The sequence below is a fragment of the Plutella xylostella genome, chromosome 16 (genome assembly GCF_932276165.1).
Source record: "Plutella xylostella chromosome 16, ilPluXylo3.1, whole genome shotgun sequence".
NCBI classification, from domain to species: Eukaryota; Metazoa; Arthropoda; class Insecta; order Lepidoptera; family Plutellidae; genus Plutella; species Plutella xylostella.
In genome coordinates this window covers 6,497,422-6,516,109 of record NC_063996.1, presented here as the reverse complement: position 1 = coordinate 6,516,109, position 18,688 = coordinate 6,497,422, and the positions used below count along the sequence as shown (strand labels likewise).

Genomic DNA, 18,688 nt, shown 5'->3' with positions numbered 1-18,688 from the left:
TATTTATTTTCCAAATCTACTTCGTTTTGACTTCGCGATAACCCCACTGTTTACACACTTTTTTTACCGACAGCACAATAAGAACATACTGAAAACAAAACAAAACTAAAAAAGGTTCCGATTTTAGCCGCGAACCTCTTTGCGGATAACTGTCGAAGAGTTTGTCTCTATGGTCGCATCCTCCTTATAAACAAACCCGTCGTCTGACCTGCCAGTTGTGTCGCGTGCCAAGCTGTGGCGGTCGCGCGTTCCATTTTTGAAAATACAAAAAAAGTTAAAGAAAAATTCGAATGCTTGTGTGCTCTTTTTGGTCGTTTCAATAATTTTGGGGCCCATGATTGCGAGTGAAAAGGATTACATCAATCTACAGGTATTGTATTAAATGGCTTTTTACCAAAATATCATATTACTTATTATGTAGGTAGGTATGTATCGGAGATAAACACGCTCCCTTTTAGTCGGGTACTTAAAAGTAAGGGATAGGCACCGGGAGTCGAACCCAGGATTCTTAAAGTTTGCGCATTTATGGACCATATTTACAACAATTTATTGAAGAGATTTCAGGAACTTATAAAAATGTAGGTAGGTATAATGTATGAAATGTTTAATAGTTATTTGTATCTAATGTACGTTAAGGTGCATGTATGTACATGTACTGTACGTAATGCACTCGCATGGTCTTACCTATTTAGATTCTATAGAATTACCCCCCACGGTGTTAAGAGTAAGTGCCCATCTTTACGAACTTTAAAAGGAAAAGCCCACTGATTTTGTTCGTGTTGCTGCTAACTAAATTAAACTTAAGCCTTATATGTGATGGTATCAAATTCAACAGATGGTAGTAGGTATTTAATCCTATAACTATTTTCTTAAAAGATAATTACTAAAGTTGACCGTAAACTACTATCTACGAATCTTTTTTTACCTAGGGTTGGGTAAATTCTCGGACTGAATCCACCCTAGGGTAAATTTTCTAGGGTAAAACATCGTAATAACCGAAACATCTCAATGACCATTAACTACATTAATTTACCTGTGTTTACCCACTGTGTTCTAGGTCGAAACAATAAGAAAAAAACTATAAAAAATAATAGGAAATTAAGAATAGACTATAGCCACTTAATTCGAGTTCAGAAGATTATCTTTTATTAGATCTTTAAAAACCAGTAACCGTGAAACGCTGATATTTGGTCAAACTCCCGTAGAGCAGGTACAGTCCGCAAAAACATTCATTATACAATCGTCATCACAACCCATCACGTCCCTACTGCTGGGGCACCGGTCTCCTTACAATAAAGGAAGGGTTTTATGCCTAGTCCACCACGCGGGCCTAGTGCGGGATGTTGGACCCCAACACAAGCAAGCTTGTGCTGCTAGCTTATTAGGCTTAAAAATTAGTACTTACTAAACTTTTGAACTCTTTTAAATCCCATTTTATTCTAAACTGCAATGGATAAATACAAAAGTGATATTGGGTAAAGTTGGTGACACAGATCACCAATACATACCTACATCAAATTCAGTATAATCTACCTAGCTATATTTGTTGCTGACCCTACTTGGTGTAATGTTAAATTCAATGTAAATATAACGTAATTTTAATATGTGAATGACAATATTTTTGTCATAATAGTGCGGATGTGTGCATTGTTAGTGTCTCGTGGCGATTTTATAAACACTAGGAAGGGAAACAAACTTCTCACAGTTTAAGTATATTTTAATACTTATTAATGAAATAAGTAAGTACTTACCTGCGTTTTATAGCTGTTGTATTGTTTTGTACTGTTCCTACTTATCAAGTCCCAATAAACCAGAGCCAAATACCTACACTAGGGTGGGTTGCATCAACATCCCGGTTATCGTAATAGTTAAGGTTAAACTTAGCAATGACAGAGTCGTTACAGTTAACATTTTACTGCAACGCGTTGCACCATCACTTCGTTCGTCATTGTTAATGTTATTAGGGTTGCTAATAATTTGAGACATAATTATCCCCAAAGTTATTGTGGGAAACGTTTTTATGTAGGGCAATACCAAATCTAGCTGTCGGACTGAAGCCGTCACAGAGTACCTACATTGTAGCCGTCATTCTCTGTCAAAGCACTCAAAGTCAACATGTCATAGGACCTAAGTCTGTTATTCCTCCAAATATTGACCAAAAGATTATCATCAATAAAACCCGCGACAAAGTAGACTCAGGTTTATTATTAATTAATTCTTAACAAGTTGAAACGAGCAGGTAAACGCAGCGTGGGACGCCCTCCTGCCCGCTGGACTGATGACCTTAGGCGGGTGGCGGGTAGTGGTTGGATGAGGAAGGCCGAGGACCGAGTGTTGTGGCGCTCCTTGGGAGAGGCCTATGTCCAGCAGTGGATGATTATTGGCTGATGATGATGATGAAGTTGAAATTAAACAAAATTAAAACTAACGATGTAATCTATTGCAATATTTTATTTTTATTAACATTCCTGTTAACTGCATAGACAGGTTCCTCTTCATCAGATGATGAATCATCATAAAAAAAAACCTAGCTGGTGGTACAGGATCTCTCATTTTGTTACAAAATATATGTATTATGCAGCTATGGCGTAGCCACTATAATGGGCTGCACTCTTCTTAGTTCTGTCCTTATTTTCATTGATAAATTGCTGTATTTGAGTAATTGCAAAATTTCTGAAAACAAGGTTATTCAATTAAAGAGTTACGTAGGTTACTTTGATATTAGATTGCTGCGCTGGACCGGCAACCGGCCGGTAGCTGGTAGTGGCTGGATAAGGAAGGCCGAGGGCACAGTGTTGTTTCGCTCCTTGGGAGACCCCATGGCTAGAAATGGACGCTTATTTGGTGGTGAAGATGATCATTACACCTACAACATAATAATAGGTGCATTGGTACTTACTTCGTCGTTGGAGGCAGTAAGAAAGGTTCTAGTTTTAAAGCCAGTACACGAGCCACATTTTTGAGACCTGGAACCTATCCAAGAACGAGTTCTCATCCCAAGTTGCGAATCTATCAGTTCTCTGAAAGTACACCTTTCTCTTAATATTTCGTAAGTTCCGTACTTACTCCACCTCAATCTCAGTTTCTGAGGAACTTGTTTCAAGCTCTATTTCACGTAGAAGCGACATGATAAGAATTATTTAATATTAATATTTGTACGTAATACTGTTACTTTGAGGTTATACAATGCGTTTGACAGCTACCTGACTTTAACAAAAGCAGTAACCGGCCAACATTGGGTGGTTATGGTTATCGTTAAAGTTATGACGTCATTTTAACCATAGTTGAATGGTGCAACCAATTTTTCGCTTAACCGATGCTTTGACAGACGATGTGACGTTTGTAATAGTTAAAGTTAAATGGTGCAACGCAACCTTAGTACGGTAAACCTCATAATAAATAGCTAAGTATACACTTTGGTATCTTGTCAACAAAACATATTAATTATCAATGTTTGAATGAATAAGGCTTCTGAGCTTGATATTGAAATCAACGCAAGCATAGCGTGGGACGCCCTCTACCTCGCTGGAACGAACCAGGTAGCCGGCTGTGACTGGATGAGGAAAGCCGAGGAAACAGTGTTGTTTCGTGGCGCTCCTTCGGACAGGCCTATGTCCAGTGAACGATAGGGTTGATGATGATCACCAGTGTGCCAATAATTAATCCAGTTCATACGAAGTTATTATGTATACTCGTATGTATTTGCATATTTGTTTATTTTGCATAAAAATACTTAATGTGTGTTTAGTTTTTGTGAGTTTTTGGGCCTAGTTGGGTTAATTATGAATGTGAAATCATGCCAAATACCTACTTTACTACCACTGATTGAAGTTAAAAAGCTTAAAGCGGATAGTCACACTCGATTGGGTTTGCTTGTTAATCAGCTTAGCAAATGTAGATTCTTATTGGATTCATAGATCTACATGGTGTTAAAAGAGGGTATGGCAAGCCGATACTTGTAGTTATAATAATGTGGCATAGAGGGGTCGTTTTGGAAAACTGCGACAATAATCAAGTACCTACTTTGCACTAAAAAGCTATCAAACAGTCGCAGATTTTTTGGATGCGACGTCGTCACGCAGTGTTTTGTTAGGGCCCTACACTACATCAATCGATTGGGATGTAGAAAGGCTTATCTAAATGACCGCCACAGCAGAAGGGCTAGCACGGGGTGCATTAAGATGTGACAAAAGCTCTCCGTTGCGTTCACTCTTGAGAGTCTTGAGGCTGCGCGATGTGAGTAAGCGCGATGCAAAACTTTTGTCACGTCTTAATAGCGCCCCGTGCTAGCCCTTCAGTTCGAAGCATTCGTCACATTTTAGTCCCTTAAAATAGTTTATATGCGTTCGTGATATGCATATTCCATGAGAGATTGTGCAAGTAGAACTCAGTCCTATTGTGCAAAGAACTAGGTCGACAGTTGAATACTCAATGGTTTACCCGAGTTATTGCTTGTGGTTGAAGATTGTATAGGATTTAACACATGTTTTAACATATCTACTTCATTCTGAATGGCCCTGTAAATTTAAATCGTTTGAACCATGAATAGAACGGTTTAATAAACTTACTACAGGGTGCTACAGTGTGGGTACCTCTATTCTATTCTATTATATTCTCTGTGGGGGTGTAAGTACCTGCACCTGGCTCTCTCGAGTGGAACCTTTGTGCATATCCCCAAGGTCTAAACTGCCTTCCTAAGCTTGGACCATTTCCCACCACGCTGGTCAACTGCGGGTTGGTGGGTTCACATATCTAGATGTGCGAAATCTAGATAGGTATGCAGGTTTCCTCACGATGTTTTCCTTGACCGTAAGAGCGATGGTATACATTGTACTTAAGTTAAAAGAACTCATTGATACATGTCAGCGCCGGGATCAGAATAACTCGCATCTTTTGGGAAGCGGGCACTTACCCGACTGAGCTACCACCGCTCACTCCGGTGGGTACCTCTTGAACTCACTCAAATTCTGAAATATCGAAAAAACAGATGTTTCGATTTAGTAAGTAAGTCAACTCTATTTAGTCTAATCAACGATAGACTTAGTCATAATGTTATTATAATTAAGAAGTTAATGAAACCTTTATTTTGAATTTCAGATTAGCAGAACAGCTAGAAAATGATAAGAGCAGCAGAGGTGAGTAAATAGCACACATAAACATGCTTATACATAAAGTATAGTGTGTGTGACAATGATAGATATACACAGTGTATGAAAATGATAGGTTACATACAGAGGGCCTTTTTCATCATACTGATCATCTGTCATTATGGGACCAACACTGAAATCACGATACATATACGGGGATTATAATGGGTTCTATTCCCGCAAGTGGTGGTTTATAGCACCCCAACAAACTAATTAGCCCGAACCCAAACCTTGAGGGTTACTTAATTACTTACACAGAACACATTTACTCTAGCGAGGGTTACTCTATACTGACGAAAAACGAATGAACGAGAGCTGTCGTGCAATCGGAGATAGAGTATGTGGTAGCAGATTTTCAATTTGTTTTTTTTGGGTCTTATCATAGGTAATGTTACCCCGAGTGTGCTTAGCCATATTTGATCAAAATCGACTTAGCCGTTCAAAAGCTATGAGACTATGTTGAATTTCGTGGGTTTTTTTATAGCTGGTTAGTTTATTATGTTGTCTGTACATAGTTTGCATATCTTACATAACATTGAGGTAGGTAAAACGAACACAGTTACACAGCTTCAATGGAGATTCACAACGATTAACATAAAATCATCTCGTTAACATTATTATCCGTGACTAATTACCCACTATTGGCGTTTTGTTCTTGTCTTTGTTATGTTTATTGTGTAATAAATTAATAACTCATCCATTACTCCATGTAGGGTGAATAAAAGGTTGATTCTACCTATGTGTAAGTAATTGTAATAAATTTAATAATTTGTATGGGCACGTTTGAAATTTCACGGTATACCTACGCTAGTACGAACAAAACAAAAATGTTGATAGATTAAGTGACTGCATAATACGAATGCTACCTAATCATTATTCTGTGGTTAAACCAAAACAGGACATCACTTAGGTAGTTAGTCATAAGTTTTTGTCCTAAACCACTAACACACGATTAAATTTAAAAAGTTTAGTTTCGACCTTTTAGGTAACTATTGTGACTTCGGTGAAGGACGTAGGTACAGCTCGCTGCATAGTCCAACTATAAAGTCGTGAAAACGGAAGTGGATCCTAACTAATTGTTTAAGATTGTATTTAATCGATCTGTTATATTTATTAAAGGACAAATCCGTTAAAAATCCATAATCAATCGGTATTTTATTTTTAAAATGTAAGTACCTATGTAGAAGTAAGTACATAACTGATGATCATAAACAGTCTTAGCAAAATCGCACTCTTTGATGTCAGGACTTTATAGTTTGACTGTAGTTCGGCATATTATGAGGTACAGTTCGATTCACGTAACTTGACCAAATTTTACTATCTGTGTACATCAATGGCGGAAACACTGCGTCATGGGCAATAAATCATAATAAGAATCTTAGAGGTCTTAGTTTTTTTAATTAATAAGTTAATTTGTTTCGTAGATAGAGATACATTCCAGGGGTTTTTATGCTACATTTAACTTTTTTAGGCTGTTTGAGTAGGTAATTAATTTATTTGAGTTTTACATTATTATTTAGTACTTATGTAAGTAGGTACATAATTATGTTTAATGAGTAGGTAAATCACAATTTGGTAAAATAATCTAACCTACTACGACTTTATTATTTTTGTACTTTTTATTTAAGTACCATTATAATCCGTTTTTTTAGGTAGTAACCTATCTAATTAATCACATTTCTATAAAAACAAGGACAACCACAACATAGAATACTAGGATTGGTTATCAATCTACGAGTACCTACTTATTTCTTAATCAACACACAGGATTGAAATGTGTTGCAAAGAGGAAAGATGCAATAATTCAGTTTAAATCATTGTTAACATTTATAAACTCATCATGAGAGGTTTAACAATGTCTGTAAATATTACAATAGGTACCTACTTGCTCTTTGCAATACGCTGGGATTAGGTATTTACTATTTATTAACCTTATTATACAGTAAAACTATAAAGTCCTGAAAACGGAAGTCGATCTTAACTAATTGTTAAAGACCTTATTTAATCAATCTATTATATTTATTTAAGGACAAATCCGTTAAAAAGCCATTATCAATCGGAATTTTATTTTTATAATGTATGCAAATGTAAGTTAATAACTGACAATGTTAAAAAGTCTTTGCAAAATCGCATTCTTTTATTGTCAGGACTTTATAGTTTGACTGCAGTCAGCTGCTTTAGTAGCTAAACACTTTTGAACGTTGTCAAACTCACTAACTGCCTATTCATTCATTCAAACGAGATTCAAACATTGACGTTTTGTTTAGTAGGTATTTTGACAAGGTACAAAAGTGTATAGCTACTAAAGCAGCTGACTGTACATAGGTATGTACTGTATTGATGATCACACCTAGGACCTGTAACCAAATGAAAATTATGTACTTATTTTAAGTAGGTAAGTATTATTATTTTTATTCCTGTAACACAGCTTAATTTACTCATACAAGTAAATAAACATACCACGTGCAGACGTCATAGAACAACGTGGACTCGGACCATTCATACTCAATGGCATAGGTACCTAAATATTAGTTTCCAATGCAGTACTTACCTATAATAAAATATCTGAGTATATCCTTTATTATTGAGCATGAACATACCAATAATTAATTATATCAGATCTCATTCGTTGTCACGATCGCATTCTTCTTGAAACTCATTATTTTATTACAGGTAATGGCTAGGTATAGTACCTATAAGTCTAGGTAAATACCCAATTACGTAATCAAACTCGCGAGCGATGTAAAAGTTCCACTAACAAAATGCCACAATACACTCCCGAGCAAACGCCCGCCGCCGCCGCCCCCTGCAATATTGCAGTAAAAACCGTGTACCAGCAGAATATTACTAACTGGGGGGGACATTTGGCAATTTGTGAGTGGAACCTTTCAATTGTTCGCGAGTGTATTTTACGTTCATCAACACATCCACTCTCTGTTCCAGTCATGCGGCTGCCCAGTCCGCGAGGTAGGGCCATCCATGGCGGGCTCGTGCAGCATGTACGGCAGCCAGGTCCTCCTCTTCATGACGCTTCTGGAGTCCTTCATCAACGGCCGCTGCGACCTGGCGGACCCCTGCAGTAGAGTCACCAGCCGGGAGGCCCAGGATGAGGAGTATGACTTCGTGGTGGTCGGTGGAGGCACGGCCGGGTCAGTGGTGGCTGCGAGGCTGTCGGAGAACCCTCAGTGGAAGGTGAGCTGTTAATTCTAGATGTGATTTCTTGATTTGTACGAATAAAGGGCTGTTTCACTGTAGGATGTTTTTAATAGCGTGCGGATTTCATCAAGCATCCATTACAATGAATACTTGTATGAACGCGTGCGTCCGCATGCTGTTAAAAACACCCTTTCTCACTGGTAGCCACCGTAGACATTGTGAAACAGGCCCTAAGTATATGTACGTAGACACCTAGGATTGGAAACAGTGTGGAAGACAGGATAGTTTCTGATTAACAAAAAAAACATATCGCTTCCACTCCCAGTGAAAAAGAAGGTGATATTTAATTATTTTTTGGGGATTAGAATTTATGATTGATTGACACATCGAGTTAGGTCCTACGGGATATTGTTTAGAAATCGGACCAGCGGCAGCGTGGATTTCCCAGATGGAAACTACATACTCGTACATCATTATAATTAATTTTATCATACATTATCTACTTGCCTGCCTGCATAGATGGCAACAGATAGCTCTTAGACTGGTTATACATCTTTCATAGGAACCGGATACGTCGGTACCTGTTCCATTTGGTATTTCTAATAATGATTTTCCTTAAAACTTTTTGCGCTACTTATCATTTTCTGACGTCGGTACAAATCTTTAGTTACCCATGGATAATTGATTAAAATAGTCGGACTAATGGGTGTAGTTCCCATAGCGATGAGAGAATTGATCACATCATCTGATAAAATACCATGAGATATGATAGATACCGATAAATACGTTAAATAAAAATTTACGTAGTGGATTGTAAAGTTTGTAAAGGAACCGACGACCCCGCTCGCTGGTCAATTTGAAAGCACAAACGTAGGTACCTACTATTCTTGACTAAAGCTTCAGGATTTTTTTTTTCCAATTTGAGGAGAAGTCGATATCCCGACAGTAACTAAATTAAAGTATTAATAATAAGCTATTTTCTTACTTCTTAAATGAGGGGTTTTCTAGCTGCCCATCACCATCTGTTAGTTCCGTGGCCTCCTAATGAGGCACGGCACTAATGTTGGTTAAAGTTGACCACGGATTAAAAACCGGCCGTCACGTTTCAAACATGACAGCTGCATGGGAATTGTATTGGTTTTGAACTTGCCATCTTTTACCAATGGTTGAGTCAACAACGGATCAAAAAATTAGCCCCAATGGTCCAGACACCAGTCAGGGGACATCTTATATGAAACAAGGTACCCACAGTGACAATAGTGAGTGAGACACTCCGAAGGCTCTGCGGCGTCCGCCTCCAGTGAGGCGTACATCCTGCGATTGTGATCTTCAATGTTGCACTACAATAGTAGTCTATGGTTACACTCTTGGACACGCGGCCTCACTAAACGACCAGTAAACGGTCATGAGAAAAAAATATAGGTCTGTGGGTTATTTAATCTAGGTCTGGTAGGAGTTCGATGGAAAAGTCTGATGATAGTCAAAGCACATAAGTAAAACCCTTTAGAAAAAGTCTCAAATGGTTATGTACCTAAATAACCTCTAGCCTTAGACAAGTAAGCCTCTCATCATTCACGACCCATCACGTCCCCACTGCTGGGGCACGGGTCTCCTTCCAATGAAGGAAGGGTTTTAGGCCTAGTTCACCACGCTGGCCTAGTGCGTTAGGTTAACCGTTTTTGGACACCAACCAAAATTTAAAGCAAACATTCTGAAATCAATATTTTTATTAGTCATGTAAATATGCATAGACTTAGACTGTATGAGTAATGTTTGAAGGGGTAGTATGAAACTCCCGTCAGTACTGTAATATTATTGTCACATAAACACTTATTTGACTGTACAACAAGCACACATTGTAGCGCCTACGTCCCTCGGCATACTGATAATGTCAGTTTTTATTCAGTTTACAGACTCGCTAATTGTATAGAAACAGAGATATGTGATATGTCATGCTTCTTCTTTGGGTCAGGGCTTAGCTCGTTACGCTGAGATTCAGCCCAAGACTAATTGCATAAATACTGGCACTTGTCACTAAAAATATACAAGTTAGAGGTAGGTATTGGTAGACGTACCTAATTAGGCACTTAAAATTAACGGGCTGAAGTGTGATGCCTATTATTATGCTATTTAAGTTAACTATGCTTTTATTAATGATAACTAATATCTCGACTTTTCAACATAGGGTATACACGGTCACCTGCGCCTAAAAGTATACAGGCGGCAAACAACGGCCTTTTAGTAACAGCTTGTAACTGAGTTGAAGTTCCGTGGACGAGTTGAAATGCGTGTGGGAGTGGTGTTTATGTGGATGTGTTTGAGCAGCACTTTAGCTTGTGAATACCTCGCCTGCATACTTTTAGACGCGGCGGGCGACCGTACCTAGTCATTACTGCAGATGTTAGGTAGAGAACATGTATAGGTATACAATATATAAAATGTACTAAGTGAATCTTTATCAATAACCCCTTCTCACCCCAGGTGCTGCTACTAGAAGCAGGTGGAGACGAGCCCACCCCCTCGTCAGTGCCGGCCTTCGTGACGGCGTACTGGGGCCGCAACGACACCGACTGGAACTACCACACGGAGCCGCAGGAGCGGGCCTGTCTGGGGGAGGGGGGGAAGTGCTCGTGGCCTAGGGCTAAGATGCTTGGTAAGTCAGTGTTGGCTTCTCGGGTGGTGTAGCACGGGCCCTAGCCAAGACGTGACAAAAGTATTGCATCCCGCTCATTCACATCGCGTGGCTTCGAGAGCGAGTGCGACGACGGAACACTTTTGACACGTTGACATGCGCGTATTGCGTTCCGTGCTAGGCTAGCGGGACGTATACGGAAATAATACTTATAAAAATGAAAATCGCTAGATCGAGGACTTATTAACTAGGGTTTGACGAGGAAGTCGGATGAAGACCCAAGTTTTCTAGTGCCCTTTGAAAATAGCCTCATGGTGCATCAGTGAACGATTTGCTACTATAAAAAATTTAACGTGAACTATGTATTTATTAAACGTGAAGCTGATAGGTAGTGGTTGGATAAGGAAGGCCAAGAATAGAGTGTTATCAAGTTCATGAAAGAGGTGGCTCTTCAATTGATTACCTAGCTATCTTTCACATAATACGAGTACATAGAGTGTGGAGCTCCTTGGAAGAGACGGCTCTTTGGCTCCCTCGTTAACTTCCATACCCCTTTCTCCGCAGGCGGATGCTCAGTAATCAACGGCATGATGTATATGCGGGGGCACGCCGCCGACTACGACGGCTGGGCCATCAACGGCGCCGCCGGCTGGTCGTGGTATGACGTCATGCCATACTTCCTCAAGAGCGAGGATAACAAGGAGATCGGGAATGGGGTGTCGTCCCAGTATCATAATACTGGCGGGCCGTTGCCGGTGCAGAAGGTTGGTGCATAAGAAATTGTTGACTATGAATATAAATATAGTTTTAGATAAATACCTAATGTAAACGAAGAACTTGATCGGCTCATGACCTCATGAGTCACCTTTTTTGTTTGATCCATACTTTTACGGCAACATAAAATGAATACAAGTAGATCCATAACGTGAGGTAACCTATTATACAGACCTTTTTATGAGAGAAAGTAATGAATAGGTGTGTGTAAAGGTGTATTTATAAATAAGTTGTGAAAGCAACATCTTTCAAATAAAACCTCGGCGGAAAATCATATTCACAATGATCACATATTGAGCCAGATGTAGAGGTTTCGTTTCATTAAACATATTACCTAATATATGGCACGGCAGCTATCGAACCCTCGTTTTTTGCTAGAGTAGCCCGTTATCCCCTGAGAATTGACGCTACATTCGACAGCACCGTCGCTTAGGCGATAGCTGCTTCTGAAGCTTGGGGCCACGGATTCGAATCCCGCCCAGGGCAAACATTCGTGTGAAGAGCACGTGTGTTTGCCTTGTGTCTGACTGTCGTTTATCTATTTATGCCTACCTATGTAGGTATCTGTGTACATATAGCAGCTGTCTGACACCCATATCACATGTTCGGCCTAGTTTGGGGTCTGATGGCCTTGTGTGAGATATCCCTACATATTTATTTACATTATAATTCTTCCCTCAGTTCCGTCACGCGCCTCAGTTCGCGCACGACGTGGTGTCAGCCGCCATCGAGCTCGGCTACCCGCCCACCAGCGACCTCAACGGAGAGACCATCACCGGCTTCACCATCGCACAGACCATGAATGAGTAAGATATCATTTTCCTAGTGTGTCTAAAGGTTCTAAGTCAGATTATGTGTCAGTCAAGACTGGTAAGCATGCAAAGGACTTTTGATACGTAACAGAAGGAGGCTCCTTTCATGCACTCCATAACTGGTAGGTATATATTATACTTCACTGTAGGTAGACACTTCAGACGCTGTACCGGAGCAAGCAGCAGGTTCTTTGCATTCCACACCAAACTAAGATAAGCTATAATGCAAAAGCTTAAAAGCAGTTAAAACATGACATGGAACGCCCACAACAATTTCACTACAATTACACCTATCACTATTACACCGCAGCATAAACATTATTGGATCTAGTACATGAACTTATTTTATATTTTTATATTTAAATAACTACTATGTTAAAGATAAAACATTCTTTCCTTTTTTCTGCATGTTAGAAATATTTTTTTCACCAATAATGACCATCACTGGAAGAGAACTATCCTCTGAAATACAGAGTTTTCTAGTTCAGAGGACAGTGCTCATGAAATTATGTATATTTGTATTGGTTTTTATAAATAAATGTTTAAATGTTTAAAAATGTTTAAACAACACGCGTTCTGACTTCAGGTGGACGCACATTGTGCGGCTAAAACGGGCTCTACTATGCCAGATAAGCGAAACTAGTAAACTAAACTACCTAACTAGTTAGTTCGTTTAGCCGGCGGTAGCGATCAGCTTAAAACTCGTCTGACCACATCCCCAATTTCCCAGCGGAGGCTCCCGCTTCAGCACCTCCCGAGCGTTCCTCCGGCCGGCCTCGTACCGGGACAATCTGCATGTGGCGCTCAACGCGCTCGGCTCCAGGGTCCTGGTGGACCCCGTGGACAAGAAGGTCACCGGCGTCGAGTTTGTACAGAATGGGGAGACCAAGACTGTGAAGGTTAAGAGGGAGGTAAGGATCTCTTTTATTGATTTATTTTTAAGCTAGCGGCAAGTTAGCATATTGCAGAGATTTTCTGGTCGTATCTATTATGGTGAATCTGGTATCCAAGCTAAAGTCCTTTCTTCTTCTTCTTTCTCTTTATCCCACCATGTCCATGGTTAATATATTATTCAAGCAGAGGCAAAAAGCTAGTGTAACGACGTCTGACTGGCTCCTAATTAATGGTGGTTTGCAATGTATTAAGCAACATAAAGTATTCTGCTCAGTGTTGACACATTATCATTCCTCAGGCAATTCTATCCGGCGGAACCCTCAACTCGCCGCAAATCCTGTTGCTCTCCGGTATAGGCCCCAAGGAAACCCTGGACAAGTTCAACATCCCCACAGTCGTGGACCTGCCAGGCGTCGGCCAGAACCTCCACAACCATGTGGGGGTGGAGTTGGAGTTCACGCTGAATAAAGAAGCTGATTCCAAGGAGCTGACCTGGGCGACCGCTATGGACTACATGCTGAGACGCGAGGGGCCGCTGTCTTCTACTGGGATGTCTCAGGTGAGTTTGTTATGACATGGTTACTTGACATGCTAGCGCCCTTACTAGACCTTTCTTGCCCACTTGTCCGTTGCATCGCTAAAGCGGCTTGAAGCCAGTGGACATTGGAGCAGGTGCATTATGGATTGCCATGGGCTCACAGACGTCTATGTCTGTGTATGGGCTATTATTCCATCATTGTTGAGCCAAGACGATGGAAAAGCGTGGAAATGTTAAGCAAGGGTAATAAATACCTCATACTTCCATGCTCAAAGTCACCATCGCTTTTTGACGCGTTTTCTTACACCAGAATGGCAAGATAAAATTAGCCTTAACCTCTTTCCATTTCCCCTACAGTTGACCGGCATAGTGAACTCCCGTCTAGCAGCGGCGGGCGGCCGGCACCCCGACATACAGTTCTTCTTCGGGGGATACTACGCGTCGTGCGGCGATGGTACAGACAACGACCCGGAGGCCAGCTCTAAGGAGAAGAGATCTGTTTCGTGAGTTTTAATTATTTTTATTAGGAATAGGTAAAGTACCTATGACCTTAGGTTACTACGGCAAAGTATGGATGGAAAAGATTGTGGTGCCGCTCGCTCCCTTGGGAGTGGCGTCCTATTTATTTTTGGATCTCGCATAATATGAGAGTTACACGGACCCTTTTATTGGATGGAAAATCTAATCGTACCTAAACATTTCGTCCGATTTTATTAGGGAAACATGTTTACGATGATCCGAAGTTCGTGTAGTTAGTTACTTAGATATTTTTTGCATAACAACATGAGATTTGGCTCCCATGCAGCACCTACGAACACGCTAACGAAATTTTCCTCTTACTGTCCACTCTAACAACCCTTCATTTTCGGTACTAAGTTTCACCATTAAACTCTTATCCCCTCAGCATAGTTAAATGGCATTATAGTTATCTTATCGCTGTAGCCCTATCTATAGCCGAACGTTTCTCCCGAGCTTTCCTCCCCAATACCTACTTAGCTTCACCATAATGTAGGCACCGTTACCTAATCTAACTCTTACCCCCCAGCATAAGTGCCATCTCCCTGCAGCCGCGCAGCCGGGGCTACCTGACCCTGCAGTCCACGAACCCCGCCGACCCGCCGCTCATGCAGCCCAACTACTTCCTGGAGACTCACGAGATGGAGGTGCTGGTCGACGCAGCGAAGATCGCTTACAGACTCGCTAATACTACGGTAAGGATTGAAGATTTTCAGGAAGTAGGTAGGTACTGTTTAATTAATAAAAGAAATGTATATATAAATGAATGTAGATTTCTGTATAGAAACATTATAATTATGTTGAGTCCATTTCCATTGCCTATTTGACGACTAAGGTACCTAACCCATGGTAGGATATTATTAGGGTGAGTAGGCAGGTATGCCCAAACATTATGAGGCTATGTACGAGCCGCAACTCGTACATCGCCGCGTCAGCGGATCATTTTACAACAAACCAATAATTTTCCATGTGTTCATTAGTATACTTTCAGCAATCGCGTCGGTTACTCATCCCCATCATTATCATAAGGCATTGGCTATCAATAAATCAATTTACAGTTACAAAAACTCTTATCATTTATCTACTGTATGGTCCGTACCGTACAGGCTAGTTATTTCAGATAGCATAGCGAAGCCTGCCAGTGTCAATGAGCTAGCAATTTATTATTATAGCTTTGCATAGTAAACACATGGCTACTTGGTACATGGCTTATTTATTTTATTAACTACTTACTAGTCGCTAAATTTCTGTGCTAGCCAGTTTTGGTACCTAGTCGTAGCCGCCATTTTGTTTCTCTCATAACCTCAACTCCACCCTTCACAGATAATGCGTGAGAAGTACGGCATGGCCCCCACAGAGGGCTACGGCTCGGACTGCCCCGGCGGCCCCGAGTCAGACGAGTACTTCCGCTGCCTCGCGCGGAGACACACGGCTCCGGAGAACCACCAGGTCGGGACGTGCAAGATGGGCCCGAGTAGCGACCCGATGGCGGTGGTCGATATGACGCTTAGTGTTCATGGGGTTAAAGGTAAGCGTTTGGTGCTGGTAATAGGGCATAATAATTATGTGTACTAAAAATGTTTCATTGCTATAGGTTAAAGTTTAAACGAATGTGGGAACTATATATAAGAAGGTATCCCCACCATAGTCATATTGAGGGTTAAACCAGAAGTTATTACCAATATTTTTGTCATTGTTTTAGGTCTACGTGTCATCGATGCCTCTATCATGCCGACTGTACCTTCAGGTATGTATGATCTATTGGATCTTTTCCTAAAGTTACTTTATATTTACGAATAAATACTCAGACAGCTAAACGGTAGTGGCTGGACGTGGAAGTCCAAGAATCCCCCATTCTTGCCTTTGGAACTAATACTATAAACGTGTGAACTGTCTATTATAATGGGCAGTGTGTAGACTATTTACTACATAGTACATAGTACCAGACCTATGTAGGGTAGACTTTATAGTTATCAAACCACCCAACTCACACATCCCTTCACAATCCAGGCAACACGGCAGCCCCCACCATCATGATAGCGGAGCGAGGAGCAGAGTTCATAGTGACCAGACACCAGCTCTCCAAGTCGAAGCCAGCTGGCGACCAGTTGGGCAACCGCTTCGGCACACAAGAGCCCTGGGCCACGGGACCGCCGCTGCCTACTACTGGGAATGACAAGCCTAAAGAGGATACTACTAATAGGTAAATTGGTTATTTAAGCTTGCTACATAAATAAACTGGCTCTGCTTTTTTGTACTGAAAAAACTGGGATATTCTACTCACATGCTAAATTTAAATTCGCTCAGCCTTTATTTATACGGTTGTCTGGTAGAGATTGCTATAAGCAATAAGGCCGCCTCTTTGTACCTACTGTTTTATTTTTAAGTTTTGTTTTTTTGTTCTTGGTGCAAATAAAGTGTATTGTAATATATGTAGAATAAATGAACATAAGTTTGCTTTCCTTTTGGTACACTTTACCCCACCTTTAAGCCGGATTCACTTTCCGAAATACCCATCCTATACAGGGTGTCCCAAAAGTCAACGTCATCCCTTAAAGGGCCGATAGGTCAGCTCATGAGAGGCCAGAATATCACAATATGACCTTAGTAAAAACTCGATAATTTTCGAGATATTGACACTTTTATAAATTTGCTGAAAATCGACACCTTGGATCAGTTTTTTGCGTGCCGCCGGTACAAAAATCCATATTGATAGAATTTATGTGGTGTTGCATCACCCTGTATAGCCCTGCTATTGATCGCAGTCAAAAAATATATCGAGTAATGCTGTATGTTTAAAAAAAACACGGTTTTCAAAGTCATAAAAGGTAATCGTATTTTTTTATAAACAACTTTGACTCTACATACTGTAAAAAAATATACCACGCAAACCTGGCACCTTATTTGAAAAGATTGCTCATTTAATGCAGTTTCCAAAATGGTATGAAACGTTGCTATTGTTTCAATGAACAAAAAAGTTATTGCTATTTTAGTACAAAACGACCTCGATGTAAAATTGTTTGAAGGAAATTTATCTGACAGAATTTATTAAGGGTAAGTCATGTTGGAATGAGTAAAAGTAAAATAGGTAGTGTGGCCGGGAGTGGGAAAAGAGACAACGTTGTCACAGTTAAAAAAAAAAACGCATTTTGAGTATCTTTTTCGAAAAAAGTGGACTATAGCAACTCCACATTCCCCATAAATGACGTTGACTTTTGGGACACCCTGTATAAAGCCTGCCTAGACATCTACTTCTAATCTACACCCTTTTCCTCAGATGGGGCTTCCACGGCTACGGCAGCGAGAAGCCGTCAGACCGGTTCCCGACCCCAAACTACCAGGACAACAAAGCTGACAAGGAGAACCGGTGGAAGCCCTGGGAGAAGCACTGGGACCACCCCCACTGGCACACTAAACACGGTCCCCACGACCATGACGGCGATGACTATGGGGACTATGAGGATTGGCATCAGCATCACGCGCCGAGTCAGAAAAGGCCAGAGAAGACTAAAGTTGAGGTGGTTAAAGCCAGGGATTATGTTTTGCAGCGGTAGGGTTATAGGTTTTGAGACGAAATATCCTGGAGTGAATATAATGGGAGATATTTGATAGCGGGACGCAACGATGTTTTAAATTTGAGTAAAAGAGAAGACCATATTTTGTATGTACTTCTTTGATATAAGAATCTGTCAAATGTTAACCATTATATTGACTCTACTTTAGTGCTTATAACGCGAATCACAGTACAATTGAGATTCTTTAATAGTGGGATAGGTTTGTTGTAAAGCATTTAACAGTATTCAGTGTCATAATTTAAATACAGTGCAAATAGTAGAAACTATGATTTTAGGGGAATCACATTTATGTTTGTTATGTACTTAATGCAATTTATATACTGAAATTGAGCCATTGTGTTTTCCTGGCCTCACAAATAAGTATAAGATCAGATGATAATTATGCATAGATGCAGAAATGATGTAATTAAAATTCCAATGTTATACGAGATTTATTTGAAAGACGTGTTAGTCTTTCCCAAATTCGTATGTATTAAGGTTTTATGTTTTGGTAGGCTGTGTAAACCTAGATATGTGCCTTTGCACATACAACTGTGATGATCATTGTTTCTAAATAATAATGATTTAAATAATCGAATAAACTACTTTTTAGATAACAGCCAGTCTTGTTATTATTGATAAAACTACGTTAGCAAAAATATAAT

At 40.2% G+C, this 18,688-nt stretch overlaps 1 protein-coding gene across 1 annotated transcript; it reads left to right on the top strand.

The window, feature by feature from the left end:
* Nucleotides 1-188: 188 nt before the first annotated feature.
* On the top strand, nucleotides 189-18,642 carry LOC105387932 (glucose dehydrogenase [FAD, quinone]). Its single transcript, XM_038118700.2, has 14 exons — nucleotides 189-370; nucleotides 5,098-5,135; nucleotides 8,091-8,339; nucleotides 10,785-10,956; nucleotides 11,500-11,699; nucleotides 12,391-12,515; nucleotides 13,252-13,432; nucleotides 13,714-13,974; nucleotides 14,311-14,456; nucleotides 14,999-15,164; nucleotides 15,793-15,997; nucleotides 16,172-16,216; nucleotides 16,480-16,672; nucleotides 17,747-18,642. The coding sequence occupies exons 2-14, from the start codon at nucleotides 5,118-5,120 to the stop codon at nucleotides 18,021-18,023; spliced, it is 2,238 nt and encodes a 745-aa protein (XP_037974628.2). The 5' UTR covers nucleotides 189-370; nucleotides 5,098-5,117; the 3' UTR covers nucleotides 18,024-18,642.
* Nucleotides 18,643-18,688: the final 46 nt, after the last annotated feature.